At 48.8% G+C, this 16,377-nt stretch overlaps 1 protein-coding gene across 1 annotated transcript in view; it reads right to left on the minus strand.

Annotated features, from left to right (window-relative positions):
• Positions 1–16,377, minus strand: part of SEMA5B (semaphorin 5B) — a 157,514-nt gene that overhangs the window by 56,528 nt on the left and 84,609 nt on the right. The window contains 6 exon segments of the mRNA XM_040441569.1: positions 156–363; positions 1,884–2,091; positions 3,151–3,286; positions 5,301–5,586; positions 7,474–7,687; positions 9,068–9,166. Coding sequence (XP_040297503.1) covers positions 156–363; positions 1,884–2,091; positions 3,151–3,286; positions 5,301–5,586; positions 7,474–7,687; positions 9,068–9,166 — 1,151 coding nt within the window.

Genomic DNA, 16,377 nt, shown 5'->3' on the forward strand with positions numbered 1-16,377 from the left:
CCACGTGTGCCACTCCAGCCCAAGGGGCCACCAACCTTCAGAAATGGCTACAGGGTAACACAAGAGAGGTCTCCTTCACATTCAGCCTGCAGATATAATCACCGATACAACAACCCCCATCAGACAAATGACACTACCCCTCAGGTCACACTTACCCCTCGGTCCTGTACATGGTGCAGCGCTCCAGAGGAACCTTCAGGACGCCGTTGTTCAGTCCCACAAATAGAGAGCGGTTGCTGTGCAGGATCTGCAGGCTGAGGATGGGCTGCTGCTGGCCGCTCGGGAGGATGTGCATCTCCTCCAGGTAGCAGCTCCGCAGGCTGCGATTGGCCGTGGACAGAGCCTTGAGGATCGTGCCGCGCTCTGCAGAGCAAAAGTGAAGGGAAAACTCAGGGGCCAATAGAAACTCTGACCCATAAATGAGACAGCAGCCTGTAATCTGCAGTACTCCTGACCCATAAATGAGACTGCAGCCTGTAATCTGCAATACTCCTGACCCATGAATAAGACTGCAGCCTGTAATCTGCAGTACTCCTGACCCATAAATGAGACAGCAGCCTGTAATCTGCAGTACTCCTGACCCATAAATGAGACTGCAGCCTGTAATCTGCAATACTCCTGACCCATGAATAAGACTGCAGCCTGTAATCTGCAGTACTCCTGACCCATAAATGAGACGGCAGCCTGTAATCTGCAGTACTCCTGACCCATAAATGAGACGGCAGCCTGTAATCTGCAGTACTCCTGACCCATAAATGAGACGGCAGCCTGTAATCTGCAGTACTCCTGACCCATAAATGAGACAGCAGCCTGTAATCTGCAGTACTCCTGACCCATAAATGAGACGGCAGCCTGTAGTCTGCAATACTCCTGACCCATGAATAAGACTGCAGCCTGTAATCTGCAGTACTCCTGACCCATAAATGAGACGGCAGCCTGTAATCTGCAATACTCCTGACCCATGAATAAGACTGCAGCCTGTAATCTGCAATACTCCTGACCCATAAATGAGACTGCAGCCTGTAATCTGCAGTACTCCTGAGCCATGAATAAGACTGCAGCCTGTAATCTGCAATACTCCTGACCCATGAATAAGACTGCAGCCTGTAATCTGCAATACTCCTGACCCATGAATGAGACTGCAGCCTGTAATCTGCAGTACTCCTGACCCATGAATGAGACTGCAGCCTGTAATCTGCAGTACTCCTGACCCATGAATAAGACTGCAGCCTGTAATCTGCAGTACTCCTGACCCATGAATGAGACTGCAGCCTGTAATCTGCAGTACTCCTGACCCATGAATGAGACTGCAGCCTGTAATCTGCAGTACTCCTGACCCATGAATAAGACTGCAGCCTGTAATCTGCAGTACTCCTGACCATAAATGAGACTGCAGCCTGTAATCTGCAGTACTCCTGACCCATAAATGAGACAGCAGCCTGTAATCTGCAGTACTCCTGACCCATGAATAAGACTGCAGCCTGTAATCTGCAATACTCCTGACCAATGAATGAGACAAAAGCCTGTAATCTGCAGTACTCCTGACCCATAAATGAGACGGCAGCCTGTAATCTGCAGTACTCCTGGCCCATAAATGAGGCTGCAGCCTGTAATCTGCAGTAATCCTGACCCATGAATAAGACTGCAGCCTGTAATCTGCAATACTCCTGACCCATGAATGAGACAGCAGCCTGTAATCTGCAGTAATCCTGACCCATAAATGAGGCTGCAGCCTGTAATCTGCAATACTCCTGACCCAGAAGCAAGACAGCAGCCTGTAATATGAAGTGATCCCGACTCATCTGATTGAGCTTGTGTAGCATTTTCTGAAACTTTATTTGGATGGCAATGACAGCTACAGTCCTGACTCTGCGGTCACGTACCGGTCCCTATATACATGACGTGATACAAGGTGTCCTTCCCCTGCACAATATCCACCACCAACTTGGAGAAGCGCACGCTGTCCTGCGTCACCAGCGGATCCACGGACACCGGCTGCACCACGTCATTCATCAGGAAGAGGCGCTGAGCGTCCTGCAGGCTCCGCTCCGTCAGGTTCTCATTCGGACTGTCATCGTTCAGAATACCGCACTGCAAAACAAGGAGCGGCTTAGATACACAGCTCAGCAAGCAGTATCACACATGACAGGATTAGACTCCGTTAAGACGACTGTATCGACAGGATTAGATACACAGCTCAGCAGACAGTATCACACAGGGTAGGATTAGATACACAGCTCAGCAGACAGTATCACACATGAGAGGATTAGATACACAGCTCAGCAGACAGTATCACACAGGATAGGATTAGATACACAGCTCAGCAGACAGTATCACACAGGATAGGATTAGATACTCCGCTCAGCAGACAGTATCACACAGGATAGGATTAGATACTCCGCTCAGCAGACAGTATCACACAGGATAGGATTAGATGCACAGCTCAGTAGACAGTATCACACATGAGAGGATTAGATACAAAGCTCAGCAGACAGTATCACACAGGATAGGATTAGATACACGGCTCAGCAGACAGTATCACACAGGATAGGATTAGATACAAAGCTCAGCAGACAGTATCACACATGAGAGGATTAGATACAAAGCTCAGCAGGCAGTATCACACAGGATAGGATTAGATACACGGCTCAGCAGACAGTATCACACATGAGAAGTCTAGATACACAGCTCAGCAGGCAGTATCACAAGACAGGATTAGATACACAGCTCAGCAGGCAGTACCACAAGACCGGATTAGATACACAGCTCAGCAGGCAGTACCACAAGACAGGATTAGATACTCAGCTCAGCAGGCAGTACCACAAGACAGGATTAGATACTCAGCTCAGTAGGCAGTACCACAAGACAGGATTAGATACTCAGCTCAGCAGGCAGTAACACAAGACAGGATTAGATACTCAGCTCAGTAGGCAGTACCACAAGACAGGATTAGATACTCAGCTCAGCAGGCAGTAACACAAGACAGGATTAGATACTCAGCTCAGTAGGCAGTACCACAAGACAGGATTAGATACTCAGCTCAGTAGGCAGTACCACAAGACAGGATTAGATACATGCTGTCTCTTTTGGACCCAGAATTTATAATGCCGTCCTGGTAACCAGTCTCTAGGCTCCGCCCACGGCGCTCACCTGAAAGCTGGGTATGGGGTTGAGCGTTGGCAGCCAGGCAGAGCGCGGATTCTCCTGGTATCTGAAGGGGCCATTAAAGGCCTGAGTGATGGCGCTGAGGTTGAAGGCACAGACCGCGGAGGCAGCGATGCTATTCCTGGGAACAGATCAGACAAATCATGGTGGATTAATGATGGCGGCCGCTCCCTGCACATAAGGAAACCATGGGCACACCTTGAAAACCCCCAACACTCCCAAAATCCAGGTACCACCGTGCAGTGGATTACAGGATGCCAACTATGCAACCAGCAGAATTATGAGCGCAGCTCTGGATGTGACTAGAGCAAAAGACATTACATTTATTCTGCTCTTCACCTAAAAGGCGTCCTCTGAGCTGACAATCTAGAATGAAGCAGGGCCCTGGGCAGAGTACTCTGGAGCCCGCAGCACCAATAGCCTCAATATGTCAAGGAGTTGCCAGCAATTGGCACAAACCGGGCACCATCCATGAGGCAAGATGGCAGCTGAGTCCTGAGAGGCGTCTGGTTAAGTCAAATGTTCCAAATCCAAACCCACAATCAAGACTTGCACAAGGGACGTGTCAGGAATGACTGCGGCAAAACGTTGGCGCACCGGCATTAGCACGGCGGTGCCTGTCCGCCTGTCGTCACGTTAATTGCCTCCCGTTATAACAGAGAAGACAGAATTGCAGCCTCCGCGAGGACCCTTTATTCTTGGCCGCATGTCATTGGCTGGTAAAACCGCGGTGGGGCGTCCGACCGTGCGTAACAAGGCAGACTATCAGTCACGAATGACAGCTCTGAGGGGCTTCAAACCCACTCAAAGTGACTGCACGCGAGACTGGCAAGAGCCAGCGGCTGGACCATGTGACCGCCAGACGGAAACCGCACCAACACCGCGTTTATACCAGAGCTGAGCGGGCAGAAAAGGCGGCACAGCACCCGAACAGCTCTGTACTGACAGATGGAAACAATTGGCACACAGAGCTGCAGTTTGTTACAATGTATCAGTGCGGGGAACCCTCTGAGCCCACTGCTGCTGAGTTTAGCTCATAGGCAAGTGCTTACACTGACATAATGTAGCAAACCCTCAGCCGTGAGAAGCAAAAGGTCAGTTGTGTTTTCCATCTCTTAATGTAGCTTTTAATATAAACAAGATAATTTTCATTCAGAGACAGCAAGCAGAGAACGGCGAGGAAATGAGAAACGATGAGAAAATGAAACCCAGAGTCTATCAGAACTTTTCTGGACCGCCACCGCCGCTCCTCCAATGATGACTGGATGGAAATCGCCCCATTCTCATGGCTCCACCTGGGGCCACCACTAATCACCCCTTTTAAGAATTAACCCTTCATTTCACACAAAAAAAACCTTTAAATCTGACCAGAAGTGTAAAGCAATGAAACCTGAAGTCAGCGGAGGAGTGCCCCACCTTCCACCACATCACCCAGTCTACGGACCCGTTCGTTGAGGTGCATCCCCCGACATCTATACGGAGCCTGGATCTTTAATGGCTGCCGCAGGGTCCCCTTGCGCCCGCCTCTGCCGCGCTGTGTTTGGAAGCAGCAGCCATGTTTAATTCCCAGTGAGGCCAATTTCTAGCAGCGGGGACGTCAAGTATGAGACAGTGGGGGAGGGGTTGGGGGCGCTACGTGCGGCGGAGTTCTCGTTACCCAGATTATTTAGGATCCTTCACATTAACACTCGCCGCACGTCTCCTCCTGCCGTGCGAACTCTCCTGACAGATCACATCGTAACACGCGGCGTATAATGAGCGCGATGCTCAACGTCGTAAACCTTAATACATCCATTACGGCCCCGGCACAATCTGGTACAACTTCGAGTGCTGCTCGGAAAAAGTTTCCAGCTCGTGAATCTCAGATTTACATTCAGGAAAGATGTCGGAAGGGGGAGGGGCCAGAACCGAGAGAAACGGTCAGAAAAATGATGGCCGCTTACAGGACGATGTGCGCCACATCGCGCCTGCTGAACAGTAACGTGCCAGCTGCGAAGATCTCAGGGGCAGCAATGGCGCAAATATCCAAGTGCTACCATGAGCTGTGGGACGCTCTGCTCACATATTCCCCAGCAGGGCGTCCTGGGACTTGTAGTTCCCCAGCCAAGGTGGGGCAGTACGCGGATATAACTTACACGTTGGTGGTGAAGACGCCGTAGATGAGATCCTGCTCCGGGAGGAGGAAGGTGCTCTGCAGCTCGTTGTAGTAGAAGGGGACCTCCCCGGAGCGCGAGCAGTTCAGCCTCGCCTTCATGAAGGTCGTCCACGTGTCCTCCAGCAAAAAGCGACCCCCAAAATCGTTCTTGCAGACCCTGGCCACCCGCGAGTACACCGTCTTCCCACAGTCGTGCTCCACCGCGTTTTCCCGGAAGAAGAAATACGTGAACAGACCAATGTCATAGGCGGCCACAAAGTTGGGTTCTGAAAAAATAAAGGAGAGAAAGGGTTAAACTGCAGAAGAAACCAGGACAATGACTGATACATTGTAACGACCCTGACAGCTCTACAGTGTCTACAGCACATCAGCCATAACGTATACACAGAGGTAGCAGAGCCGAGTGTGTCAGATGTAGCAGAAAATGAGTTTCTTATTTTCTCAAGTCTTGGTAATGTAATCTGTGGTGTTACATAGGACTGCAGGTGACATCTACTACATTATCTGTACACAGAGAGTTAACACTGTTATCTGTGGTGTTACATGGGACTGCAGGTGACATCTACTACATTATCTGTACTCGGTTATCACTGTGTTATCTGTGGTGTTACATGGGACTGCAGGTGACATCTACTACATTATCTGTACTCGGTTATCACTGTGTTATCTGTGGTGTTACATGGGACTGCAGGTGAGATCTACTACATTATCTGTACTCGGTTATCACTGTGTTATCTGTGGTGTTACATGGGACTGCAGGTGACATCTACTACATTATCTGTACTCGGTTATCACTGTGTTATCTGTGGTGTTACATGGGACTGCAGGTGACATCTACTACATTATCTGTACTCGGTTATCACTGTGTTATCTGTGGTGTTACATGGGACTGCAGGAGGCATCTACTACATTATCTGTACACAGAGGGCTATCACTGTAATCTGTGGTGTTACATAGGACTGCAGGTGACATCTACTACATTATCTGTACACAGAGGGCTATCACTGTTATCTGTGGTGTTACATAGGACTGCAGGTGACATCTACTACATTATCTGTACTCAGAGAGTTATCACTGTGTTATCTGTGGTGTTACATAGGACTGCAGGTGACATCACTACATTATCTGTACACAGAGAGTTATCACTGTTATCTGTGGTGTTACATAGGACTGCAGGTGACATCTACTACATTATCTGTACACAGAGAGTTATCACTGTTATCTGTGGTGTTACATAGGACTGCAGGTGACATCTACTACATTATCTGTACTCAGAGTTAACACTGTTATCTGTGGTGTTACATGGGACTGCAGGTGACATCTAATACATTATCTGTACTCGGTTATCACTGTGTTATCTGTGGTGTTACATAGGACTGCAGGTGACATCTACTACATTATCTGTACTCAGATAGTTATCACTGTGTTATCTGTGCTGTTACATAGGACTGCAGGTGACATCTACTACATTATCTGTACTCACAGAGTTATCGCTGTTATCTGTGGTGTTACATAGGACTGCAGGTGACATCTACTACATTATCTGTACTCAGAGATATCACTGTGTTATCTGTGGTGTTACATAGGACTGCAGGTGACATCTACTACATTATCTGTACTCCGTTATCACTGTGTTATCTGTGGTGTTACATAGGACTGCAGGTGACATCACTACATTATCTGTACACAGAGGGCTATCACTGTGTTATCTGTGGTGTTACATAGGACTGCAGGTGACATCTACTACATTATCTGTATTCAGAGAGTTATCACTGTGTTATCTGTGGTGTTACATAGGACTGCAGGTGACATCTACTACATTATCTGTACACAGAGGGCTATCACTGTGTTATCTGTGGTGTTACATAGGACTGCAGGTGACATCTACTACATTATCTGTACTCAGAGAGATATCGCTGTTATCTGTGGTGTTACATAGGACTGCAGGTGACAACCACTACATTATCTGTACTCAGAGAGTTATCACTGTGTTATCTGTGGTGTTACATAGGACTGCAGGAGACATCTACTACATTATCTGTACTCAGAGTTATCACTGTGTCATCTGTGGTGTTACATGGGACTGCAGGTGACATCTGTACTCGGAGTTATCACTGTGTTGAGGCCGGTTCTTCTATACCGCTGGTCCTTACCATTCAGCCACTTGGAGTTGTACTGTGCGGTGCGGAGCGGGGGGATACTGCCCAGGCTGCGGTAGATGGCGGGGTCCCGACCAGAGAAGTCTATGACGGTGGCCGCGTACAGCTCGCCGCGTGCCGTGATGACGGCGGTGGAGTTGTGACGGGGATCGTACGGACATCGGGCCACTCCATTTATCTTCTCCAAGACTCTGCTGATGTTCCCAACCTGAAATACCAAGTACAAAACTACTGAGAGGAGGAAGATGCAACAATGAAGTCTGAGCCGATGAAGCGCCACATCTACGTTATTTTCCCTGCGCTTCCTGTGAACCGGATTTCGGCGTGTAAGGAGGGGGGGGTAGCAGGGGTCGTACTCTTCATAAGGTCGAGGTGACCCTGTGACTGAATGGTGGCCGCAGTCGCCAGAGATTGCGAGCTCTTGTGGGGAACGGGATGGCAATACAGAATGCTATACATATTATGGTCAGTTCAGGGGGATGCAGGCGAGATCCCAGAAGGGGCTGTTCTGGGGCCCGAGCTCAGATTTATCCCCTGCAGTCACTGCCATCTTTGACTGACCTCACATTAACCCTTCAGTGCCCCCGGGGTCAGGGAAACTATGAAAATAATCGGACATTTCCCTCAGGACACAACAGGATTTCATTTAACAGAGACTGTCGAGTCCAGGAGGCTGCGGGGCGAGGACTTGGGGGTCTCCGGGGGTCTCGTCTCCGCAGCCTCTCATATCACAGATCTGTTTATAGAACATAAAGCGCTCTGGGCGTCTAAATGGAAACAGATGTCAGATATGAAACGCGCGGAGGCTCCATGGGTTATACTGGTCACAACGCAGAGCTCAGAGCCAATACACGGCGTTCTGCAGCACGAGGCGGATCCCGAGAAACATCCCATAATCAGGAATCTTCCAAGGACTCCACAGGATTCTACAGGGCGGATTTATTAATAAGAACTCTGTTGCACATAGCAACCAATCAGAGCACAGCTTTCATTTCTTACAGTGCATGTGAAACATGAAAGCTGCGCTGTGATTGGTTGTTATGGGCAACTAAGAGTTTAATGAATCTGCCCCCAGGTCTGACATCACAGGCGAGGCCTAAAAACCACAGGCGAGGCCTGGACCCCACAGGCGAGGCCTGGATCCCACAGGCGAGGCCTGGACCCCACAGGCGAGGCCTGGACCCCACAGGCGAGGCCTGGACCCCACAGGCGAGGCCTAAAAACCACAGGCGAGGCCTGGACCCCACAGGCGAGGCCTGGACCCCACAGGCGCGGCCTAAACCACAGACGAGGCCTAAAAACCACAGGCGAGGCCTGGACCCCACAGGCGAGGCCTGGACCCCACAGGCGAGGCCTGGACCCCACAGGCGAGGCCTGGACCCCACAGGCGAGGCCTGGACCCCACAGAATGCACTCACCCAGCTGTCCATGACATGTGAACGGTAAACCAGCCCGGTGGTGGAGCCCCACTGTCAGAAGTCTGGGAAAGCTGGGTCACCTGAACTATGAGAACTATAACAGGGAGCATATCCGACGTCACCCAGCTTTCCCAGACACCGATCATATAACACATTCACACGTCACATACCTGGCGGCTGGTGCACACAGGTGAGAAGGCGTTCGTCCCGCAGGTGAAGACCCTCTTCCCAGTCACAATCAGGACTCTGATGTAATTCTGGCATTCCTCCTAGAACACAAAGACCCCGAAAGTGAGGCAGGCGTGAAGACTTATGCAACAATGACAGTGCAACAGAACCTCTCCAGTTATATGTGCAGCCTCCTTCATAACTACTTCACGTAGCAGTGACGTGCACAATGTTTCACTCCCATCCTCCCTGACCCAAGGAGCTCACAATCTAATCTCACAATATCTCCAGAGACATTATATCCTATGTGACTGATATCAGCCGCTCCTCTTATAACGCTCCAGTACTGATATAACCTCCAGACATTACATCACATGTGACTGATATCCGCCGCTCCTCTTATAACGCTCTAGCACTGATATAACCTCCAGAGACATTACATCATATGTGACTGATATCAGCAGCTCCTCTTATAACGCTCCAGCGCTGATATAACCTCCAGAGACATTACATCATATGTGACTGATATCAGCAGCTCCTCTTATAACGCTCCAGCACTGATATAACCTCCAGACATTACATCATATGTGACTGATATCAGCCGCTCCTCTTATAACGCTCCAGCGCTGATATAACCTCCAGAGACATTACATCCTATGTGACTGATATCAGCCGCTCCACTTATAACGCTCCAGCACTGATATAACCTCCAGACATTACATCATATGTGACTGATATCAGCAGCTCCTCTTATAACGCTCCAGCGCTGATATAACCTCCAGACATTACATCATATGTGACTGATATCAGCCGCCCCTCTTATAACGCTCCAGTACTGATATAACCTCCAGAGACATTACATCACATGTGACTGATATCAGCCGCCCCTCTTATAACGCTCCAGTACTGATATAACCTCCAGACATTACATCATGTGACTGATATCGGCCGCTCCTCTTATAACGCTCCAGCACTGATATAAACTCCAGACATTACATCCTATGTGACTGATATCAGCCGCTCCTCTTATAACGCTCCAGCACTGATATAACCTCCAGACATTACATCATATGTGACTGATATCAGCCGCCCCTCTTATAACGCTCCAGTACTGATAGAACCTCCAGAGACATTACATCATATGTGACTAATATCAGCCGCTCCTCTTATAATGCTCCAGCACTGATATAAACTCCAGACATTACATCATATGTGACTGATATCAGCCGCTCCTCTTATAACGCTCCAGCACTGATATAAACTCCAGACATTACATCACATGTGACTGATATCAGCCGCTCCTCTTATAAAGCTCCAGCGCTGATATAACCTCCAGAGACATTACATCATATGTGACTGATATCAGCCGCTCCTCTTATAACGCTCCAGCGCTGATATAACCTCCAGACATTACATCATATGTGACTGATATCAGCCGCCCCTCTTATAACGCTCCAGCACTGATATAACCTCCAGACATTACATCACATGTGACTGATATCAGCCGCTCCAGCAGTATTATAAGCTCTGGACTGTAGGGTTACTAGCCCTTTAAATCTTAGTACACCCCCTGCTTCAGCCACCATCTCTGTGATGTATAGCCTAAACAACCACCTGTTACACGTATGATTCATGATATGTAGTCATGTTCGGAGGGTGGGGGTGCAGCCTGTGATTTACACCCGGTCCCTCACAAGTGTCAGGGATCTGCTCAGTTTCCTGTAATCTGGGATCAGACGTGTTTACGCCTCATGCAGCGCCGGGGACCATATATGGAGCAGGTGACAGATGAAAGGACGGCGGAGACAGCACAGGCCACACAGCGAACCCCTATATACAGCTTCATCCTTGTAAAACATGTTCTGTAACCCCTCTGCTTGCTGTCAGTGGATGGGAACTCAAACTAAGAATATCGGCAGTAGAAATCTTGCTTCTATCTTGGTGCATTTATTTTACCTGCACTGATACATTGTAGCAGCTAGGACAGGAGAGGAGTTTGTATGGCTGATGTGTTTAGTGCACACATTGATACATTGTAACAAATGTTCCAAGCATGAAGCATGAATTGACAGCAAGAAGAGATCTTGAAAATGGTGAGACACTGAAACCTCCAATGGTTTTCCTGTAAATCACATCTGAGGTCATTCGACAGAATTTTTACTATCCCGGATTAGCGTCTTGATGAATGTTGTGGGCGCAGTTTATGGCGCTGATACCAGCCGCTTCCTCGCTGTACGGTGTTTAGATTGGCGCAGGTGGGATTTACGCCGGTAGCGGTGTGGGCCTCACTTAACACATTTGCTTCTTGCAGGCGTCAGAAAGGCCTCATTTAGATCCAGTTATTCACACTGCAGCGATTCAGCTGCGGTGACCTGGAATAAATGCGCCGTTTGCCCATAAAAGCCGTCAAATGGCGTTTGCTTCACTCCCTGTAATTTTACTGTCACTGTGAGGACGTTATTACCCCGCCGCTTACTTCCCTCTAATTCTTCTCCGTATTTTTGTTTGCTTTTGGTGTTCGCCACACGCAATGAAATACAAGAAAATGACTTCTAATGGCCGGACAGATCTGACGCCAACACAACGGGGGGAGGAGGGGGATTACGATCGTTACCGTCAGTAAAGAAGCCTCTAAGATTCGCGCTGCTCACAATATCTGTACGTGGAAAGTATTCTGTGTGGCCGTGAACACATGTGACATCATGGCGCGACTCCTCATTATAGCGGCAGGTAAGGTGCGATCAGTCTCTGTATGCTAAAGTCTGAGAAACGCCACATTCACGGCACAAATCAAGAGGCACAAGATGACTTTGGCGCAATGTGCGGCTGCGGACAAATGGATTTACACTGACTTCTACCAGAGTGCAGCTGCACGGTGCAGAGAATTGCATCACTGGCTAACAGCTGCATCACCACCACAGGGACTGGCCTGATGTGAATGGATGCCCTGCAAGGTCAGGTCACGAACACATACCGCCATTTTAAATGTTAAAGACGCCTCATAGTATCAAATGGTTCAAATAGTCGCCAATTACAGCAAATAAACGTTAATCGTGAAATGTCCCACAATGTCCTAATTGAGTTTATGGTTCAATTCGTCATCATTGTCAAAATCTCTGCTTCCTGTCAGTGACTGAGATCAGTCTTGATTTCATCATGAAGCTAAATTCCTGTGCAGAACCCTCTCAAAGCTGAGGGTTTGTTACAATTTATCTAGTCTAGGCAATCCTTTGTGAGTCCTGTACTTACTACAATGTATCAGTGCAGGTAAAATGTAGCAAATTGTATCAGGACGGGACGGATACTTCACTCAGAGAATTGTTTGCACAGATACAATTGTTACTATGTATCTGAATCTAAACAAGTATGTGCTCATTCATGGACAGCAAGCAGAGGCTTTGGAAATTCAGACACAAGATCTGTCAGAAAGCTGCAGCACTTTTCATTATGTGGTCACTGCACGCGATATCCTGTTAGGAAAGTGGGACAATCCTTGGAATAGCTGCAAACTCCTGTGGAAGCCATCATGGCCGCCATATCGGTGGTCACCAGATACAGCGCAGAAGCGTCAGAACACATATTTTATCGATTTCTGGCCGACAAGGACGAGATCTGTGCAGGGATACTAATATTGGGTGGGTTTCCTCCCACACTCCAAAGACAGACCGATAGGGACCTTAGATTGTCAGCTCCTGGGGACAGTTGGATGCTAATGGCTGTAAAGCGCTGCGGAATATGTCAGCGCTATATAAGTGCATAAAATAAATATTGCCCTAAAATCTGTGCCATGCTTCATCGCCCCTCATCCCCCGCGGGAGCGCTCGCACCTTCTCACCGTCTACCACAAACAGGGAAAATGTATTTTTTTTATCGGATCTCTCGCCACATTCCAGGAAGCGCGACAATTAAACGCTTCACTGACACCTAAACCGTAGTCAGGCAATTAATTACCACTGCGCGCCTTCTTCACGTTTTCTGGACCTGCGGTTTATAGAGAGGAAATGAAGAGGCCGTTTACAAGCAGACAGGAGGGGGGGGGGGGACGAGCGCCGGGCGCAGCTACAACCGTCAGGCAGAAAAACATCACCCCAAATTTGTGACCCGCATTTAAGGGACTCTGTCAAGGCTCACATCCTCCCAATCTGGGGCATAATTAAAGGTCACCTTCCCCCAAAAATAAAATGTGAGGTAATCCCCGGGTCATGCCCTGGTGTGACGTCTTCTAGTTCGTGGGGTAGCAGCCATTGCAGCGCCCACAGAGGCTGGTGCCCAGCTTTCCCGGGAAACTCAGGTACAGTTTTCCATCATACCCTGGCTTCTGGTTGTGTGTCAGTCATCACTGTTATTTCTTTCATGCACCAGGAAGCCCAGGATGAAGAATGTTACTGGAAAAGGCTTTTCTCATTGGTCATAAAGACATTCAGTTTGGGGGGGATAAGACCAATTAGACCCCTAAAAATCTTGAAGGACTAGCTTTACTCCCACAAATGCAAATGCTTGGAGTATCCCTTTAAAGGGAATTAGGGTGACAATTATTTTACAAGACCTTTGCCTACCCTGAACAGCTCTGTATCTGTGTGATCCATGGGGCCCCCAATGTAGGAGCAGCATCTGTCGGGGCGATGGCCGAGACCCCAACAGTTCTCATCAGCCAATGTGTCCTGATACACAGACTCCTGATAATCACAGGTGGACAAATTATCACTCACAAATAAGCTTTGTCCATCCTGAGCCTCCTGATTCATGAACAGAATGCTAAAATGAGAGTGAAGACTGACACAGAGGGAGAACAGTAGAGACTGATATATACAGCGCACATGGCTGTGTAACCTCTGCAGTGTCAGGGCAGCCGCTTGTCCCCCACATTCACCATAGACTCCTCCAGAGAAGCGGCGCCTCCTCTGACTCTTTCTTTACAACTTGCAAATAAGCCAATAACCATCCGAAATCCATTTTTGTCTACTCGCGATGTCAATATAGCGACCGCACCGCACAAATAAGACATTTACAAGCAGAATGGCAGCTTTTAGCGTCTTCTCCAGCTGTCGCCCACCGCCGCTGCATACAACGCCCCAGTTATCACCGCGGGAGGAAATGTATGTGACGTAGCTATAAATTACTGTAAATACGCCTCACCCTCCACGCTACGTCCTGGGACAGAACCACATATCCTGGAGCCGGTCCGATAATACCACCCTGTAATAACGAGGTATTAAAGGGCCGGAGTAAAGACTAATCGCATTTTCATAATGCAGCTTCTATTTCAGGTCCTCCTCCTATTCAGAATCTCTGCTTTCTTAGGGTGACCTGGAACAGTCATTATTTACAGCCAGATGGGGGGGGGGGGGGGGGGGGGAACAACCTTATCAAAGCTGAGGGTTTGTTACAGTTGTATTCAGTGTAGAGATAAACATTGTGGACTCTAGACTGATACAATGTATCACTTCAGGTAAAAGGTAACAAATGTATCAGGAAAGGAGAGACATTTGTGCTGAGGAGTCTAGCTCCCAGAAGATTGTCCGCACTGACACACTGCAACCAAACCTCAGCTGCATGAACAACCACTTGGTCAGGGTATGCTTTCATTCACTGACAGCACGCAGGAACTTTAACACATTTTATATTATAAAGTCTCAGAACTTTTCAATATACGATGATTTCCATTAGACTGGACGACCAGGGGCGTAACTAGATTTCCTAGGGCCCATTGCAAAATAAGATGGAGCTCCCACCAACTAGTGTAAGAAAGTTAAAACCAGTGTTATTAGCAATAATTAGAAGTATAATAGAACTATATATATATAAAACACAAAAAGCCGCCATATCATTATTCCCCACAAAGACACAACATCCTTGTCCCTCCCAACCTTTGGGCCCCACAGCAGGTGCTAAGGCGGCTATGGCTATAGTTTCACCCATGTGGACGACCAGTGGCGTTCGTAGTGGTTTGCAGTGCCAGGGGACAGACACAAGGTGGCGCTCCAGGTCCCCCAGTACAAAATCCCCTACAGCAGGGATGCTCAATCTGCGGCCCTCCAGCTGTTGTAAAACTACAACTCCCACAATGCCCTGCTGTAGGCTGATAGCTGTAGACTGTATGCTGGGAGTTGTAGTTTTGCAACAACTGGAGGGCCGCAGGTTGAGCATGCCTGCCCTACAGAATGGAGCTGGGGGGGGGGGGGGGGGGGGGGCGGTCAGCGTTCTCCTCTCACGTCTCCTTTGTTTCAATCCAATAAAAAGGAAAAGGTATACCGCCGCTCACTTCTTACAGGAGACCGCCTGCCCAGCCCCTATACTTCCCTCCGCTCCGAACCGTCAAATTCCTGGACATAATGAAATCCAAGCGCAAACTAAACAGGATGTCAGTGACCAAAGATGCCTGCCGGTGGTTGATACGAGGTACCTGCACTGACACACTGTAGCAAACTGCCAGGACAGGGGAAGTTTGTGCTGTTTAGGTCACAGGGGATTGTCTAGACTGATACACTGTAACAAACCTTCAACTGTGAGAAGTATTAGGTATGCACTTTTTAGAACCTAGGTGTAAACTAGGATGTTCCCAGTCACTGGCAGCAAGCACAGATCTTGAAAATTGTGAGAAACTGAAAGATATTTGCGTCATACAGTGGAGTTCATCTGATATTGTTGCAGGTGTCTGCAGCTTGTACACAGAGACCCCCTTATACCCTCCCTGCCCCCCCCCACCCCGCAGGGAGCGCTCACCAGAGCAACGCAATTATTAAAGTGTTTTATGCAACAGTTGCTCTTCTCTGCAATTAGCTCTCGGCACAGAGCAGAGGTGGCTGCGGTCCAGATCCCGGCAGGAATAATATCACAAAGCCTCAAATTATACATCTCAGGACCCCAGTGATCAGCAGCGCTGAGGGGGCTGCACCCAAGAGCTGGAACACATCCAAAACAGCCATTAACTCTTCTGCTGCTGCACAGTATACAGAGCGATGCTCTGCAGGTGCCGAGATAACCTCACTGCTGACCTTCCTGCACAGTCAGACAGCGCAGATTCTTACCCAGGTTAAATCCAAGGGCTAATCTATACCATGCAGACCACCAATGTGGCAGAAGGGTCATAGCCCCTCAGGTACTAGGGTCTCGGGGTGACTGCTGCCTCTGTACCCCAGGTGCCATCCTATGGAGGCGTCCATCACTGCAGCAATGGGCAATCGCCTGTCACACCTGTGCCATGACACCAGAAACAAAATCCTCTTGTCATGCTCCGCCCCCTCTGATAATGGTGCATCGTTGGTAGAGTGCTCCTTTAAGTGGCGTGCCTGCAGAGATGCAGTGTGTGAGG

This window comes from Bufo bufo, chromosome 7 (genome assembly GCF_905171765.1).
Source record: "Bufo bufo chromosome 7, aBufBuf1.1, whole genome shotgun sequence".
Taxonomy (NCBI): Eukaryota; Metazoa; Chordata; class Amphibia; order Anura; family Bufonidae; genus Bufo; species Bufo bufo.